Here is an 18,674-nt window from a genome sequence, read left to right as displayed (position 1 = left end):
ATAATAGTCTCGGGGCACTGAAGACAGTATCTCTAATTCGCCAGTGATAAAGTGAAGTGCTACCAAGTTGGACAAATAATGTAGACCGTGCTTAGTATCCAAGGATGTATATAAAACAGCTAAAATTACAATGTGCATGTTTAACGTCACCCATAATCAAAGAAGTGTGCATGCTACTGCCTTAAAGTTACCATGTGTACTGTTGCTCTCATTAGTGCCTTTACAACGTATAAAAACAATGCGTACTATACAAACTGCAAGCAGACTCATGTTGAGAACAAGTGTCCGACAACTGGAACATGCTTCATGTTCAGTGAAAATCATCCGTGGCAACTAATATTTTTTATATATTTTAATACTGACCACATCTGAAAAGTTTACATTAGTGTCCACCTTATGCAAGATTACCCGCAGTGATCCACTCAGTGAATCAGGCACGGTTTCCAGCACTAAAAAATACAATTCTTAATACATAAAAGCCAGATCTGAAATGCCCCTGGGACCAAGTTAATATTAGTAATAAGTATCCTTAAACGCAAGCTAATGAGTTCTGAAAATACACACATTTTCATCTGTAATACACAAGTTTTTTATTTATATTGATATCAATAGGTAGATAGATAGATAGATAGATAGATAGATAGATAGATAGATAGATAGATAGATAGATAGATAGATAGATGGATTCATCCATGCATAAACTAATTTAATAGGCTGGACTGTTGGGCTGCACACTGGAGAGCTCAAGGGATACATGTAGGAAAAGCCTTGTATGAATGAATGGCAGTATTTGTATTGCGCAACAGCTACTCAAAATTGAGTGTCCCGGTGCCGTCATAAGCACAAAGAAGAGGGAAAGAAAAGGAGAGAGTGTATTATTGGCTGAACAAATAGGTTTTTAGGGATTTGCTGAAGGCAGATTCAGTTTCTATGCTTTTGAGCTGAAGAGGGAGGGGGTTTCAGATTTTGGCAGTATACACTAGGAAGGAGTTCCCACCACGTCTAGTTTTTTTGAAGCCGGGGGAATTGCTATGAAGTGGGCCATACTAGAACGTGCATTTCTGCTGGGCTGGTACTTGATGATTCCTTTGTTCAGATAGCTGGGGCCAGCATTGTACAGGTGCCAGTGTGCAAAATGGAGTGCTTTAAAGGTGCTCCATTAGTTGACAGGGAGCCAGTGCAGTTTGGCGAGGAAGGGTGAAGTGGGGGTGCCTTTTCGCAAATTGAAGAGAAGGCGTGCTGCTGTGCTTTGAACCACTTGCAGTTGCTGGATTAGGCATGTGGATAGACCGAGGTACAAGAAGTTCACGTAGTCCACACTGGAAAGAATTGTGGCTCAAACTACAGTTTTGCTGACATCCCAAGGGAGATGGGGCAGGGATTTCATTAAAGCTTTGAGTAGCCATATACAGTTTCTAGAGACTCGATGGATCGGGGTCTTGAAAGATAGGTTATTGTCAAAGGTGACTCCCAGATTCCTGGCTACCAAAGTGGGCAGAAGGTGTGTAAGTCCGTCCTTGGGCCAGGTGCCGGCCCAACCTGGAATAGGGTTAGACCCGAACAGTATGATTTCTGTTTTATCCAGGTTGCATTGTAGTTGGCTTTCTATGAGCCAACCTAAGATTGCTCTCATGGACTTTGAGAAAGATTCCTTGCAGGTGTCTGAGTTGCGTTCATATAAGACCAGCTATGTATCATTGGCATAAGAGACTATGGTGATGCTGAACAACTCTACTAGGGTGACCACTGGGGACATGTAAGCATAATAGTGTTGGGCTGAGTGAGGCGACCTGGGGTACCCCACATTTTAAAGGTAAGGCCTTGGAGTAGTGAAGTTTTATCCAGATTGATTGTTCTCACTCAGAGAGGAACGCAGTCAGCCAATCTCACAGCACTCCTCTAACAACACAGTTTGATAGGCGTTGTAGAAGGATGTCATGGGGTCAATGTCGAAAGTCACCGCCAGGTCTAACAAGATGAGTGCGGTTTTGTGTCCGAGATACAGGGACTTTTTTTAGCGACTCAGAAACTTCCAGCAATACTGTTTCAGTGCTGTGACACAAACGAATACCTGGTTGGGAGGGGTGCAGAATGTGGTTGGATTTTAGGAATTCTGAAAGTTGTTTGTTTACTATGGACTCTAGAATTTTTGTGGCTGCTCGGAGAAGGGATATGGGTCTGAAGTTAGAGTCTTTCTGTCTGCTGTGGATTTCCTCGGTAGCGCTTTACTGTGTCTAGTTCGGAATAGTTATGTGGGACTACATGTTCATAATGTTCAAGATGTTCAAAGATGCCACTGCAAAGATAAGGTGCTTCATGCATTGTAATATACAATGGTCTACGCTATTTCTTCAGGTGTAAAATATTATTTTGTTTATTAAGTCTTAACAGACAACTGTATTGTATATGTCAGAAGCTGTGCCGCATTCAAACCTAATTAACATCCAGCTTCCACTCCACTTATGGGTCACATTGGTATGGGAAACACCTGTTGATATTCTATGTTTCAGTACATGAATAAGCACTCTTTTTGAGCATAATACGGAAACTATTTTCTCAACAAACAACCACTAACCAAGTTGTGGTGCTACAACACTACTTCATTTTACATGATCATGCCTTTTTTTGTGGCTGTAATGGCTTTTAAGGTGAATATGCTAACAGAAGTTTATTGTAACATTCTCTCACCCCCTCCCTAACCCCTCAACCTCTGACAAGGGAATGGTTCCATTACCTCAATGCTTCTCAATGTGTGGAATACTGACAGTTCACCTGAAGTACTATTGTCTCTGGAATTCCCTCTCATCTGCAGAATCCTCCAGTGTAAGGGAGGTTGGTTCAACATATCCAAGGTTTCTGGCACGTGTGACTTCTCTTGTGATAAGTTTACGAATAAGCCTGGTATGTCTTAGGATATGCCTGTGAGAGGTCCCTATTTCTGAGTGGTGGTTTAATTGGAATCTGACATTTGTAGGTACATCCACATATAAATATATAGATTTATATACCTATATCTGTATGGACAGACAGATAGATTGATTTACATATATATCAGAGAAAGTTCTTGCAATATGAACCAGCCTTAACCACCCTCTGCATCAGTGCCAGCGGGGCGGGAGCAAGTCACTTCTAAAATGTGCAAAAGAACACCCTCAAAGCAATCCAAAAACAAAGGGCACCACAGCATCACTCCATATATATATTTACGGTATGTAGATGTATTTATTTATTTGGAAAGTTTTGTATAGCACAAACATGACCCTAGAGGGTATCAGAGCAGAGTTAAGAATATTAAATGTATGCTTGTATACATACTTACCTTCACACAATTGTGGTAGGCAATATTCTGGTAAGAATAGTAATATTAACAGTATTATGGTGGCAGAATGATATGTTGTCACTCGATATTGTGACAAGTATCCAACTGAAAATAAGGTGGTACAATTTTCACAGTACAATATTCGAAATCACTGCGTGCAGTAATAGTTTTACTCAGGGTGATTTACGGGAGCAAAAATCACAGCACTCAGAATGAGGCAGTCAATGCACATATCACAGAAATCCAGCCACGTACCCATATCAGCGTGACCAATATCACAGTTATTAGGTCTCCCAAACTAGGCAGCGCATGCGCTATCTTTTGCAAGACATATTGTCAACTTAGCTTGGGCTTAGGCCCGGCCCATTGCCTTCCACTGGTTGGCTTGATTGTCACTCACGCTTTCTTCCTGTTAGTTATCTTTAATTCCTTTTCTTGCATTTGTCCCTCGCCTCTGACATTACCATATTACTTTTGTTCTTCCACTGCTCACTTTTAAGGTGCTATTTCTGTCTTTTTAGTTAAAGCACCCCATTAGAGTGCTTCGGTTTTCCAGGTATCTCCCTTGTGCACTTCCCTCTCCATTGCACTCATGTTCCTCTTTCTCTGCCTGTGTGCTTTTTCCTGCCCCCCACTATGATGCATTCACACTTGTGTGCTTCTCCCCAGTGTTTTTTTCTCACCCACATACTTCTTCTACCCAGCTCCTCTTTGTGCTCACTTGTACGTTTGTTTCCTCCTTCACGTTCCTCTCTGTCTGCTTCTCTGCCTACGTCATTCGTGTTGCTTCACCCACTCAGTCCCTCGCACTGCTTCCACCCGCTTCCCATGTTGCCTTCCCCGCCCTTCTTAACTTTCCCCACCTCCACGCTCCCTGATTCCAATGCTCCTACCAAGTTGCTTTCCCTCACCCATGTTGCTTTCTCCATGTGCCCGTGCTACTTTTTTAGATTGATCCTAGCACAGCGTGCATGTGCTGCACTAGGAAAACGACCTCTTGAAATCACTCAGGACTTTTCTCGTGCTAGTGCGTGTGTTTTAAAAAATTTTTTTTGCATTTTTCCTATGGGGCTTTGCGTGCGAAGACAGCATGCAATTGGGCAAAGGCGAGTGCAAGTCCCACCTTTCCCAGGAAATGTATCCACCCACTGCCTACGGCTTGCGGTTACGAGCAGCGGCGCGCAGTGTGCCATCTGTTTTGTGTCAGGTTTCAAAGGTTGTTTTTCATTTAGCTATCGCGCGGCCGTGCTTTTTCATTTAGCTTTCACACGGCCGCGCGTTTTCATTTAGCTTTCACACGGCCGTGCTTCTTTGTTTAGCTATCGCGCGGCCGTGCTTTTTCATTTAGCTTTCACACGGCCGCGCTTTTTCATTTAGCTTTCACACGGCCGTGCTTCTTTGTTTAGCTTTCGGGCTGCCGCGCTTGTTAAAGCCTCCTCTCCTATTGTTCTTCTTTTTTTCAATGGACGAACCACTTGTTTACCGGAACGCTGAGATTACCAACCCACAACCTCTGAAAATGTCTGCCTTTTCTCTTTTCTGTTTGTTTTTGACTGCATGTAAAATGTGCCTTATTTTTGTCATCTCGCACACTGGCACTTAATTACAGTATCCAATCATCGCTCGGTTGAATGCTGAGGTTTGTCTGTGACTGCAGGGCAGTATGAACTTCAATCGCTGTAGGGGCTGCTCAGCTTTTCATCCTTACCAGTTTGGTAAACCAAGTGCTATTAACTTGCAGCGATTCGAGTCTGTGTCAGAAGCACGAGACAATGCAGTACATGACCGTTGTGGAGTTATTATTGAGCTCGTGCTTGAAGCATAGTGATGCGAGGGAAGGCTTTATTAGCATGAGACCCCAAGCCTGTACACCCATGCATTGTTTTTTCCAGTTTAACCCCTGGCTTTCCTGCTCCTGCCAGCACCTACGAAAAGCGCTCCAAGACCGGCTTCGGGTCGAGTACGCACTATATAAAACTGCAAGAAAAGCTGTGTGTGTGTTTGAGGACATGTTTTACTTCATCGATGTCGCTGAGATCGGACAGTGACGGTCCTGGTAAGGGGCTGGCCTATGGCTTATGAATGAGGAACGGAAGGGGGGAGAGGGGAGGGGGGTTTTCAGAATGCGTTATGCAGCAGGGACTGCAGCCTCCTGTGGTGGGGTGTCCCCGGAAAGGTGGGTATAAACTTCTGGTAACAGCTGTTAAGTATACAAAAACCCCACACGCGGTGCTTGAGCGTGGATCGATAAATAGGCCTTTACAGCCTCGGACTGATGTCTGTACAGTGATCTGCGGCAGCTGTTCGAAAAACATGTGATATTGCATTTATTTGAATAAAGAATCCTTTGTCGGCCGTCTGCCATGGTATCAATCAATTTCTGACAAAACAATCATTATTACTAATGTGCTTGCATATTCATTTATTTGATGGCTTTTTTGACAGCATATAAATTATCTCCTGCCATTGATTTACCACAAACTTGAATATCTTAAATGGCTAATGTAATAGATAATGTGCTGCCTGGCTAAAAACGTAGAAGGTCCTAAAGGCGAGACCTATTGGCTATGCCAATGCTTGCTCTCCTTTTAGTTCTGACCAACTCAAGATAGGTAAACAAAAAGAAACCAAAGCGCTTACATTATTTGGTAGAACGTCGCTTGCTTGGTTCACATGCCTACAAAGTGGCACAGCTGTCAGAATCATAGGCTTTTTTTCTCTCTTTTTTAAGCCATGCTGCACAGCATTAGGAATGCTGACAGCACGGCTAAACCTAATGGCAAAGCCAGTGAATCGCAAAGGTGAGACCAATTGGCTTTGACAATGCTTGTTCTGTACTAACAGCCTAGCATCGGGTAAAATATGCATAAGCAATCCGTGAAACGCTCCTGCCACAGCTCTCGAACACCAAATGATACACCCTGAGCTCATTGAATAAGACATGACCATGCAACATAGGGACTAATCAGACCACAGCACTAAACATATCATCAAAGGACGACTTAGAGTCCGGATTATGGGGAAACATCAGAAACACATGGCACGCTAACAGTGCTGTGAGGCAGAAAGTGCACAAATGCCGCTAATAACATGTTCAACCAATTGAACCAGAGTGATGCTCAGACTTGACTATTTCATGACTCTCTTTAATAGACTTGCTATAAATTATTTACAAAACATTCCACCATCCAGCACAGTGTTGATGCTAACTGCCTTGAAAGAACCTGACCGGCCACTGCTTAGGGTAGAATAGACTGCAAGTACTGTGCCCTGCACATACAATCATTTGAGTCAAAATCCATAAACACAATTATATGTGCTACAAACAAGAGCACTGAATCTCAGAAGAATGTTGATATCCACAAGTAACTCGACATGCAAGTCCTGAGACACAGGCTGCCCTCTCTTGGAACTGCCAGAGGCTAAGAGCAATGAAACACGTAATTTAAAGATTAAAACATTTTCAATACTCAAATGTTTAATCAGACTTGCTCTGAATAATCAGGTGTAAAGCACTAAGTTCAATTGTTCATTTCTTCTGATTGATAGTGATATAGCAAAATACTTAAAATTAGGGGAGTGTAAAATTTTAAGTATTTGCTTTGTAAAATTAGGCATAATTAAGCAAAATGCAAAATGTGTCATTCAGTGCTATATTTTAGTGCAAAATGTATCCAAGGGCCATATGTATCAAGGCCAAATGGGTTCGCAAATGCCGAAATTCGCAGAATGTTGGCGTTTGCGAACTAACTTTCGCAAAATGGTATGTATGAAAGAATTTGGGTGCAAAATAAGGAATCGCAAATTCAAAAAGCCTTTACACTGGGGTTCATATAATATGTGGAGTGACCATAAGCCCTATACAGCTGAGTAAAAAAATCATTGGCAAAGACAAGAGGTCTGGCTTTAATGTGCCAACTCATCTAAACGAAGGCATTCGAAAATGCTATTTAATGCTTAATATGCATTGTAAGCACCGCTGCTGCTTATCACATTAAATCCAAAGCAGTACAGAATACACAGAGCAGATAATTTAATGCAACAAACAGTGTGATGATTGAGTGCATTCTTCAAATGTAAAAAAAAATACTCCCTCATGCATTCTAATGGAATAACTTCAGGAAAGATTAAATAATGCATCAAATAGCCAATACCATGAGGTGAGTGACACAGTAATACTCCTGTGGGTGAAACCAAAGCCCAATCAATGTTTAGTTTAAAGAATTTGTAACAGTATGTCTTGCAACCTGCTGGGCTGTCATACCAGACCTAAAACGGAAATCCAGAGGAAAGGAATCAGAGACAGCAAGGGAGTAGTGAGGGTAGGCTGGTGTTGGTGGCAGGAGGGTGGGGTTTCAGATTTTAGGAGACAGACAGGAAAAGACAGGGGAAAAATACCATGTTTGTGGAAAGTTGCCCATAAGCAAAAGAAGGATATCTGGAATATTCTAAAGGACAAACAAAGCTTGTCCCTTTTTTGTGCTCCACTCTGTCAACTCATTCCATCATAAATGTATTGTTTTTCCTCAACTCCAATTCTCCACTTTCATTAACTGCCCTCTTTCAGCCCCTGGCCAGGCTAACTAACTGCCCGAAGCGAAGCCTCCATTCATGCGTCTACTGGGCAGGACTGCTGTGAGGCCCATTACAGGAAGGAATCTTCAAACAGCACAGCCTCAATTAACTTTAAGCACTTTCAAAAGGTTATCAAGACCTTCCATCGTCTGGATTCCCTGCACCCCTTTGGCTGCCTGCCCCTGCCTGTTAAAGTGTTACTGAGCAAATGATAGGCTCGCTTTTAGGGAATTCCGCCCTTTCCTTGTGTAGCAGGAGAGGGCGCACAGTAACCAAAGGCATAACACAAAGAAATTGACCAGAAAAAAAACACTTTCAATGGCTATGCGTCATGCAGCAACCAGGATAAATATATATAAAATGGCGGCGAAGCCTCCGAAATAGCACAGTACAAAACACTTTTTTTTGTTAAAGAAAGGTTGTCAAACACTGCATGGGTGTGTACAAAAAGCGCTCCGGTTAAATCCAGCGGAACGACAACCAGACTGGGTCAGGCCAGGCGATCAAGGTAAACAACCTTCAGACAGTATGAAAACGAGCACACACCTTCTGGGTGTGGCTCTCGGGATTCTCAGCTCACATGGCCTGCAGCTTGCAAAATGCAGGGCAGCTTTTTACAATCTTCTTAACTGTCAAACTAAATCTGAGCTAACATTTGAAAATACATTCACCACCAATAGCCTTTTTTCTGTGGGACAGGCCTAAAATATCATACGAAATGGTGCTGCTTGAACCCAGCTTTTCAAATTAACTGCACAGCTGAGTAAAACTAGAGCAAAGTATGACAAATCATATTCCAATACTGCAAGTTTTTCACAAATACTCTTAAATTAGTATTTGAATATGTAGATAAAACAATATCTAGTTGTATCAAGCTAAAGAGGGCCCGTGACTTCAAAGAAGCCATCTTGTGCGCAGTCAAATACGTGCTAGGCTACATATAACATACTTATAGAGCACACGTTCACCTGTAGGGTCATTCTGGTGTCATGCAACAAGTGGTATTGGTACGCATCTCCTCCTCAGAAGGGTGAAAGGTTGAGTGGAGCCGCGAGGGTTCGAACCTGTGGGCTTGCGCTGAAACACAGATGGCTATAGAAGACACATGAACCAGAAGTCCCAGCATAGCAACTTGGGTTCGTTTATCTTGTATAATACATTTGCACACACGCATAATATAGAGTTTTGTTCTAACCATCATTGTCTGCATGGGCACTGCTACCAGCAGCAGGTGCTGTGGCACCCTGGCCCTGGGGTGTGAGGGGCCCATTAAGAGTACATACAATGAAAAACAATTAATTAAAATGTTTTAAACAATAGTTCAACTCAAGCAAGCAACTTGGCTTAGTCATTCACATAAAGAATGATAAATGATCTTGAATTTTTTTTAAAGGCATTACAAATATTACAGAGATGGTCTATATACTAACCGGGTGGGTTCAAATAATGCTGCTTTAAAAATGTAGTGCTAATATGTTTCCTTTGTAACATTCTTAATAACAAGCATCCGAACAATATGTGCACGGAAACCAGGATATTGTCAAGCAGATTCACACAGAGGGGAACACATTTGTCTGAGCTACAGAATCTACTCCATTTAGTAGACCCCCTTGTAAAAGATTTTTTTTTTGATAATCAACTTGATTCAGAATTTTAAAACAGCAAAGAAATTTAATTGGCTGCAGCTCATAAATCAACAGGTAAAATGAGTTAAATTCAGCATTACATCCGGGTAGGGTCAATCCATTCCAGTCCGACGTTACAGTTTCCGTAATAGTAACAACAACTATGAAGACAGTGAGTATATCTGGGTTCACGGCGGGATCATGTTGAACCATTTCCCCCATATTTTAGGGAACAGTTCTGGAGAGCCTCGGGATTCGAATAGGGCCTCCTCTTGGGCACCACACCAGTCCACCCCCCTCCTCCATCCCCCCCACCGTGGGCGCTGCATTGCGTAACCAGTGTCTTGCTATGTCCCTTTTGGCCACGGCCACCGTTGTTCCCAATAGGCGGTTATCCAATCTGGTGCCATCCAGACCATCGAAGGTCCCTAGCAGCATTCGCAGCGGGTCATGAGGGACCTCCCAGCCTAGAGCCTGTGAAAGCTCCCGCTCCACTCCCCTCCAAAACACCTCTTAAACCCCGGGCACAGCCACACCATGTGGTAGAAGTCGGCCGGGGATTGTCCACATCTTGGGCACTCTGGGGAAGGTCTCAGTCATGCTCGGAAAAGCCTCTCTGCAGGCACCTAAAATGCTGGGCATGGGGAAGGGCGTGGCGCTGCTGCAGGTCAGCGAAGGCTCAAATGTTATCTCCCACCCATACATCTCCGAGCACCGACACCCCGATAAGGTCCCAACGCCGGAATCCGCTTAGGGATGATACCTCCCGGAGCCAGTTTCCATGCCAGAGTGGCGTCTGGCGGGTAAGTTTGCGGCCCCATCCTGTGTGGCACAGGGCGGCGCGCCACGCCAGCAAGACCGCTCTTGTAATTGGGGCTTTGGTTTGTGGAATGGGCAGCCGTAGAGGAGCGCTTGAATCTGCGTGAAGTCCGCCTCTTCCAGTTCCAGCCGGTACGCTGGGTCGGACCAGCCGCCCGCATATCAGTCGTGGACTACAATCAGTTTAGTGGCAAGGTAGTAGAGGTGAGTCACCCGTAGCCCTCTGTCAAAGGGGGAGATGCGGCTGTGTGCGAGAGAGATCCTTGGTCTTCCGCCACCCCAGAGTAACCTGGATAGCGTTTGTCGAGCTCTCGGAACCAAGTACGGGAAAGGGGTATGGAGATGTTTTGTAAAGTGTTGAGGAAACGGGGGAGGACCATCATTTTTAACAGTGCACTCCGTCCCAGGGGGTCGAGGGGGAGGGATTGCCATTTCTTCAGATCCGATCGCATTCGGGCTACCAGGGGTGTGATGTTCAGAGCCCATTCCAATTCCAGCGGTAGAGTTACCCAGATCCCCAGGTATTTAACCAAGTGGCGTCTAATGGGGATGGGCGACTGCCAGTCGAAGCATTCCTGGGAGGGGTGCAGCGGAACCAGGGTGGATTTGGCCGCATTAAGCCGAAGGCCAGAGACTTTCTCAAAATCGAGAAGGATCTGCAGACATTTAGGGCCCGAGGTCGCCGGGTCCGCCAAGTACAGGATCACGTCGTCGGCGTAAAGGGCTATCTTATCTATGTGACTCTGGTTCCAGGCCCACCCTTGGACAAGGGGGTCTTGCCGGATGAGCGTCGCCAGGGGCTCCATTGCTAACGCGAACTGGAGTGGGGATAGGGGACACCCCTGGCGCGTGTCTCTGCATATCGGGAATGCCTCCGACAGCGACCCATTGATCAGCACCCGGGCCCTGGGGTTCGCGTAGAGAATCCCAATATATCAGCGGAACCGTGGGCCAAAGCCCATCTCCTCCAGCACATCTTGCAGATACGCCCAGCCCACTGTATCGAAGGCTTTCTCAAAGTCGAGAAAGAGGAGGGCCAGATATGGTGACAGGCGGGAGCGATGGGCCAGGGCCAGGTGGAGGCGGCGGATACAGTGACGGGTGCCTCTGGCCGGCATCAAACCACATTGGTCCGGGAGGGCCAGATCTTGTAAAAGGGGTTTAAGGCTCTGGGCCAGTATCGTGGCGAAGAGCTTGATCTCGGTGTTAATAAGGGAGAAAGGACGGAAGTCTGCACAGTTCTTAGAGGGCGGGTGGGTCTTGGGGATGACCACAATCGTGACCAAGTCTGATTCGGGGGGAAGGAGCCCTTATCCACCATGTGATGGAAAAGACTCAGCAGGTGGGGAGCCAGAGTGTCCCGGAAGGCCGCATAGAACTCCTGCGGGAACCCGTCCTGACCGGGTGTCTTGCCAGGGTTCAGAAGAAGGGTAGCCTCTAAGACTTCATCCAGTGTGAAGGGCTTTTCCAGAGCCTCTGCATCCGCCGGGGTAAGAGAGGGTAGTCGAGCACCGGCCCTGCCCAGGAGGGTGGTTAGGGGTGCGTCGGGCAGGCGCACCGCATATAGGAGGGTGTAAAAAACGGCAAAGGTTCCGGCCATGGCCTCGGAGGTTACCTGGAGGGTGCCATCTGGTGCGCGGATCTCTGGAATAATGCAGTGGATCTTGGGGTAGGAGACCAGGTTATGGAGGAGTTTACCGTTTTTTGTCACCCCAGCCGTATATCCGCGCCACCGACGGCCGCCACAGTTGCTGGGCCGAGTCGAGTGAGATCTGACGGAGATCTTCTCGGATCAGCGCCAACTGCCGGGTGGGGTCCTCTCAACCGACGGCGGATTGTTCGGCCTCCAGCCGGGCCGCTCGGGACTCCAACTCTGCAAGCCGGGCCAGCCGGTCCGCTCGTTTGGCGTGGACAAGCCCCCTCGCCACCCCACGAATCACCGCCTTGCCGGCCTCCCAAAGGGTCCCTGGCGATGAGACCGAACCCTCGTTGGCAGTGAAATAGTGGGTTAGTTCCTGTCCAAGCTCGTCTGCTAGCACCTGGTCTTGTAGGAACCATGCATTGAGGCGCCATACCGCTCGCGGTCCCACCGGAGCGGATCCAAGTCGGAGGGAGACGGGGGAGTGATCAGACAGCCCCTAGGTAAGTTATTCACTCCGTAGACCAAATGGCAGTCTGTGGCCGGGAGCAGGAGGAGATCAATGCGGGAATGGATATGGTGGGAGGCCGAGGTATGAGTGTATTGTGCCTTGCGAGGGTTCCAGACTCGCCACCTTGTAAAAGATTAAGGGAAACATGTCTGATAACTGGGTCAAAGCCAGGCTGCCTTTGCATAAAATTGCATCCTATGTAGTTTTGCAGTTGTCACATGAAGTTCTAATCACTTAATTTACATACAGCATGCTACAGTGTGTAAAGCCTCAGGCCCAGATTTACGTTGCCGTTTCATCATGAAAGATGGCACAAGGCAACGCAAGGGCTTCAGTGAGTTTTACTAAGCCACACACAGCACCTCGTTTGGCTCTGCGTACTTAGTACATTTGGAGTAACGCAAGGCTGCACGAATCACTGAATTGTGTTACTCTGCCCTGGGAAGGCGTTCCATGGGTGGAACGTGGGTGTTCCCACGCATCCACCCACTTTTTGGGGGGCACTCCATGATTTTCTCACTCTAGTAAACCTGGGAATACGTCAAAATGCTACACCTTTCCAGGTGAGGCATCACCAGGAGAAATATTTTTATTTCTCCTTGTTTTTTCCTCTTTCTATGTATACTGCATTCTGCAGCATAAGTATAAAGAGGAAAAAAGCCTCAGAGGATAGTTTTTGTGAAGGATGGTGCCCCTTTCTGTACAAAAACAATCTGCCTGTTAAGCAGGCACTCTTTCACCATGGCGCAAGGGTGCCTGTGTAAGCGCTAGGCTACCACACAACGCTGTGCAGCAAGTTGTCTTGCTGCGTTGCGTTGGGTGACTTTTTATTAAATTTGGCTCTACGTCTCTTCACGCTTCATTAAGCATCCCATTTCTATCATAAATACACATTTAATTGTAACTTTCCTGCAAAATCCTTATATGATTGAATCTGTAATAAATACGGTAATAAATATTGGTTGATGTTATACTAACATAGTTTTATAATTTAAACTTAATTCCAATCATATTCAGTTCCAAACTTAAGACCTCAATTGAAAGGCATTATTGCATTGTCTCATGGGTAACACTGTCTTCCAGTAGAGTCCCTAAAGTATGCTGACAGAGTCCTTCAAATTAAAAATACAGATTTTACTCTAAAAGCCCATGATTAGCATAGCCAGCAAAATCATATTTATATTTTAAGGATACTAGGTACGTACGAGATCACAAACTTATAGACGCAGAAGTTCTGGGAAGCTCAGCAAGCTACAAAGAGGGGAGACGATGGTGAACCAGAATTTGCTCAGCGGTGGTGTTGTGGGTGTGTGCGCCCCCTTGCTGACGGGTGTCATTTAATCAGCAGAACTAACGAAGGATCAGGAGCCGCAATTTTGTGGCCTACCCAACTTGTTAAAAGCACTGCTTACATCAATAAAAGCTGTGTAGCTCTGCAATTTACATAAAACATATTTATCTAGTGTTCAGAGAAAAACTAAGCAATTCTTGGATGTTAATGATGTTTCTTAAAACTGGGTTGTTTGACACTCACAAAATTCATTGTCTAGCGCGAATTTGCGATAGCACCCCGTTTTATCAGCCACGACAACTCAACAGTGACCTACAGATACCATCAAACCATGAATTAATTGAGCAAAAGTGGTCCACACAATACAGTTAAGTGCCTGGGGAAAAGATAAAAAAATCCTTATTAGGCATATAGAATGTTAGGCCAAGCAGACATTTGGTATGAGTCAGAATATCAAGGATAGCAGTACACTCCACCTGGGGCCCGGTTAGGAGCGGGACGACGCTGAATTCCAGTGTGGTATTCCACTCCCCCCAATCACAAATGACTTGGTGTTCCTGTGCCTGCTTTTTCCGTGAGCAAGAACCCCAGACCCGACTTTACCAGCCATAAATTCTGGTTGATAAAAACTCGAGGCTTTGCTGCTCTAGCAGCTAAGCCTTGTCCCTTGGTCCCATCCAACTTTTATCTCTGACAAGAGGGGAGTATGCAATGCTGCTACTTGACAAGATCCCCTTCCCCTTGCCTACCAATGCAGTCTTCTTCTTCCCTTCCCTAGCCTCAACCCATATCCTCACACACATACCACTTGCTCAGAGCCGGGGGTAAGTGCGTACTTAGGGCTGGTTTAGCTCTGGAGGATCCCGGTGCAATATTTATTTTTGGTTCCCCACATCCCATTATTATTATCTCCTTGGATTCCCTCACTACCAACGGGCAAAAGTGCCCCTCATCTCTCCATTCACATGTTATTGCTAAACACAACGCTCCCACCCACCCCATGAGGCCAGTGCCCTCTCCAAGGGTCAATGCCCAGTGCGACCGAACTGCCCTAAAACTGGCCGTGGGTGTACGTTAACCTCCATTGAATAAAGAATACCATATAGAAGTCCATATAGTCATTCTGTGCCTACACAGTTATTTCCCACTCCAAGGGATGTAACTACCCATAATTACGTGGTAGTGGTGGGGTGTTACTGGACATTAAAAATAATTAAGTGAGTGCAGATTTAATCCAGCCAGCACCAGGCAACTTGCGACCAGGTCCTTAATTTTGTACTTCATGGAATATTTACTTGTTCGTAAAATTGACTCATCTAATATATTAGTAACAGGAAGGAACCTTCTCTTCCTTTATTCCTTTCTTCTCTTTTCCCTTCACTGCCCCTTACACCTTTTTCCATCCTCTCTTCTGTAATTGATTCCTACTGTCTGTGAAGTAAGAGTTGAAAGAGCACCCTTCCGATACGTTTCACGAATTCCAGTGCTATTTTATGTTTAAAAAAACAACACTCAAGCAACACATTAAATCTTAGAGTGGTACTGAAGTCCAAAAATTACAGAAAATCAAAATAATGCCCCTATAAACATGGCCTTTTTAATCCATTCACTGAAATACGGACCCAAACAGGCTCTTCTGAGATATTCAACTCCATTCATCATGAACCAAGATCTGAAGCAAACACTTTCAACGACTCTCAAGTATCCTGAGTACCAGTCCTCCTGTCTCCACATAGCATGACCATGCACCATTAACACAACGTTACAATTGCACATTCATCTTCCTGCTACTGATGGGGTGCCCAAAGCCACTTTGTGTCCCAGCCATCCTTGCAATTTGAGTTCTATCAACGTGATCTTGAGACTCAGCTTACCTATGTCGAGGACTCTCTGTTTCGCTGTGTGCTGCCGCGAGTGCCAATATTTCCAGTATTTCAGCTGTTCGTCGCGGTTTTTATCTTCACTGAAGACAACCATTATCACGCTCTGCAGAAAAAAAGCATTAGAAATCCCATTACTGAGCAGGCCAGGCCATTTCTTACCAGCAAGCCTTGCTGAGGACACCTGGGCGTTCACCTCCAGCTCCCACGGTAGCTTCCTGGCAGAAATGAGCATGAGTCGTGCACATGGATATCACCATCCTTCAACAAGGAGGAACATTGAGAGTAAAAGGACACGAATGATCACACGTGAGTAGGATTTATTAGGAGATCTAGAGTATTGAACCAAGTATCAACATATTAGCTTGTGGGACTGTTCCCACTCACCCACCATTATTATCCTTAATTTCTTTATTATTAGACCAGACATCCTGAAAACAGGTCAGGTGTTGCCTATCCTAAAGAAAACAACAGCTGACCCCTCGGACCTAAATAACTATTGTCCGATTTCTAACATACCTATGGTAGCCAAACTCCTGGAAAAATGTGTTAACATGCAGCTGAACAGTCACATTGATCAATTCAACCTGCTTAACCAATTGCAAACAAGCTTCCGAGCAGGTCACAGTACCGAATCAGCCATGGCACATGTAATTGACGACGCTCTAAAAGTCCTGGACCAAAACGAAGCTTGCTTACTTATCCTACTCGGCCTATCGTCAGCATTTGACACCGTCAAACACGACAACCTGCTTGAACTCCTGAAACACAGAATAGGAATGTGTGGTACTGTATTTAACTGGTTCGCCTCCTTCTTTCAAAACAGATCACTAAGATTCAAGGTCAACCAATCCCTGTCCAAACCCATGCCAGTCACATTAGGAGTTACACAAGGCTTCTCCCTTTTTATGGAACCTCTTACCTATCTTCTCAGCCTCCCCAAGATTCACTTCCATATGTATGCAGACGACACCCAAATCTACATCAAGATCCACTCACTTGATGACAATAAATCACTCAACTCCACTCTACAAAAAACCCAAACATGGCTGGCCGAAAACCATTTGAAACTAAACTCCCTCAAAACGGAATTTCTCTTAATCGCTCCCCCAAACAAAACTCCCACTATCCTGGATTGGCTGAAACACTTAACAGCTCTCAAAGGACAACCACTCATCGCTGACTCAGCGAAATCGCTAGGGATAACGCTTGACAGCAACTTAAAGATGCAGACGCATATCAGCTGTTCCACAAAAGGGGCCAAATTCCTCCTGAAGACCCTGCCAAAACTGAAACCCTTTCTGCCAGCCTTCGATTTCAAACAAGCAGTTCAAGCCCTAGTAAAACCTAGAGTGGAATATGGGGAGGTAACCTTATGCGGGCTCCCAAGGTCATCGACAGCTCCACTAAGAGCCACTATCAACTCAGCTGCGAGACTCATCACGGGTTCAAAGAGAAACTCTCACATATCCCCTGACCTGAGAGCCCTCAACTGGCTACCATTTGAAGCTAGAATTCATCTTAAAATCGCTTGTATGACGCACAAGGCCCTACACCACAATTCCCCGTACTACCTAGCTCAGAAACTGGAGCTCACTGCGGGCAGCAGAGCCTCCAGGAGTGCCAAGACACTTCTCCTAAAACCACAACGATTTGCCAAGAAAAAAACCTATATCCGTTCATGCTCTGGTATGGCTCCTAGGATCTGGAACGCTTTGCCCACTGAAACAAGAACGAACCAGTCCTCCGCCTCCTTCAAAAAAGAAGTGAAAGTGATCCTTATGGTTAAATTCACGTGAATTCTGGCCTTTTGCTAGCTTTACTGTATATTATAACTATCTATGTCTTTGTGCTCAATAGCTGTCATTTTGTCTTTCACGATAGCTGATGTGTACATGTAACCTAGGTATAGCTGTTTCACCTATATCTTTGTTTGCTACATCTTGTTTTCTACATTTGACTTGTAAAGTGCTCTGATACTCGTAACGGTCTTGTTAGCGCTATATAAAACCCTCAAAATAAATAAAATAAATACATTAGTGTAAAAGTTGTTGAATAAAAAGCTCCCTAAAAGTTTCCCAACAGATTCACAGTAAAGAGCCATTGACGCTACATACCTCTGAGTCTCCCCTGAGCATGTGAATCATCGTATGGTGCACTCATACATGAACACATTGGTAAGATTATTTCCCCCAAAAAAAGATGCAGTGCCATGTACAAGGATATTTTTCTATGTTGACATTTCCTTTCCCCTAATAACAAGGCAATTTTTAAGGCCATTTGTTACAATGCAGCAGTATAAAAGGGCCACACCAGTGCACTGCACATAGAAGTTCACTGTCCTATCCAGGGCACTTGATGCAGCTTTCCTAAATGTAACCTTTAAAAAATTGATATTGTGTGTCTTACACATGTCCGTCATGATGCCCTTAATAAACCTTTATGCTGGGGCTGTCGAAAGTGCGTTGCTTAATATAGCATATAGCCAGCTGCAGAGGGCTATACCGGTTCTTAAAGGCCCTGAACCCCGAGTGCAGCGAGGGCAAATAATGAGGTTGAGGGCCTTTAACACCCGGAATGGCCCGAGGCAGAAGGGCTACACGGCTATTAGAACATTCCACCCACTAAGGGTAGACAGCTCTAGGGAGAAACAGAAAGACAAACATTGAACTGTTGAAGCAGCAGGCTTCTATCAGCCATTATAATCCTAGAGCCACTCCATTTTCATCAACGGAGCTCTCAACATTCCAATATTCAAATTTATAAAAGAGTGAGTGCTGGAGCTCAAAGATCCAGTCTGCAGACAGTGCTTTTAAATGTCTGCATGCCGAGTAACAAGGCTGCATAGGTTTGAATCAAGATGATGGATCTTCCATCCACTACCAGACACTCCCTGCCCTTTATCTCACGTGTGGAGGTTTCTGCTGTCTCCCTTTGTGATGTTTTTCCATTTTTCGGTTGTTGGTAAATGTTCAATGACAATTAATAATAAGTGCCGGTGCCCAAACACGAGTG

The 18,674-nt window shown here is 45.1% G+C and overlaps 1 protein-coding gene across 2 annotated transcripts in view; it reads right to left on the bottom strand.

The window, feature by feature from the left end:
* Positions 1-18,674, bottom strand: part of GRHL2 (grainyhead like transcription factor 2) — a 452,715-nt gene that overhangs the window by 226,818 nt on the left and 207,223 nt on the right. For both annotated transcript variants that reach the window (XM_086966065.1, XM_086966066.1), the window contains exon 7: positions 15,654-15,765. In XM_086966065.1, the coding sequence (XP_086822191.1) occupies positions 15,654-15,765 (112 nt within the window). The remainder of the gene's footprint in view (positions 1-15,653; positions 15,766-18,674) is intronic.

This window comes from Lissotriton vulgaris, chromosome 4_1, assembly GCF_964263255.1.
Source record: "Lissotriton vulgaris chromosome 4_1, aLisVul1.2, whole genome shotgun sequence".
Classification (NCBI taxonomy): domain Eukaryota; kingdom Metazoa; phylum Chordata; class Amphibia; order Caudata; family Salamandridae; genus Lissotriton; species Lissotriton vulgaris.
Note: the sequence above shows the minus strand (reverse complement) of the source record. Positions and strands in the feature narration are given on the sequence as shown.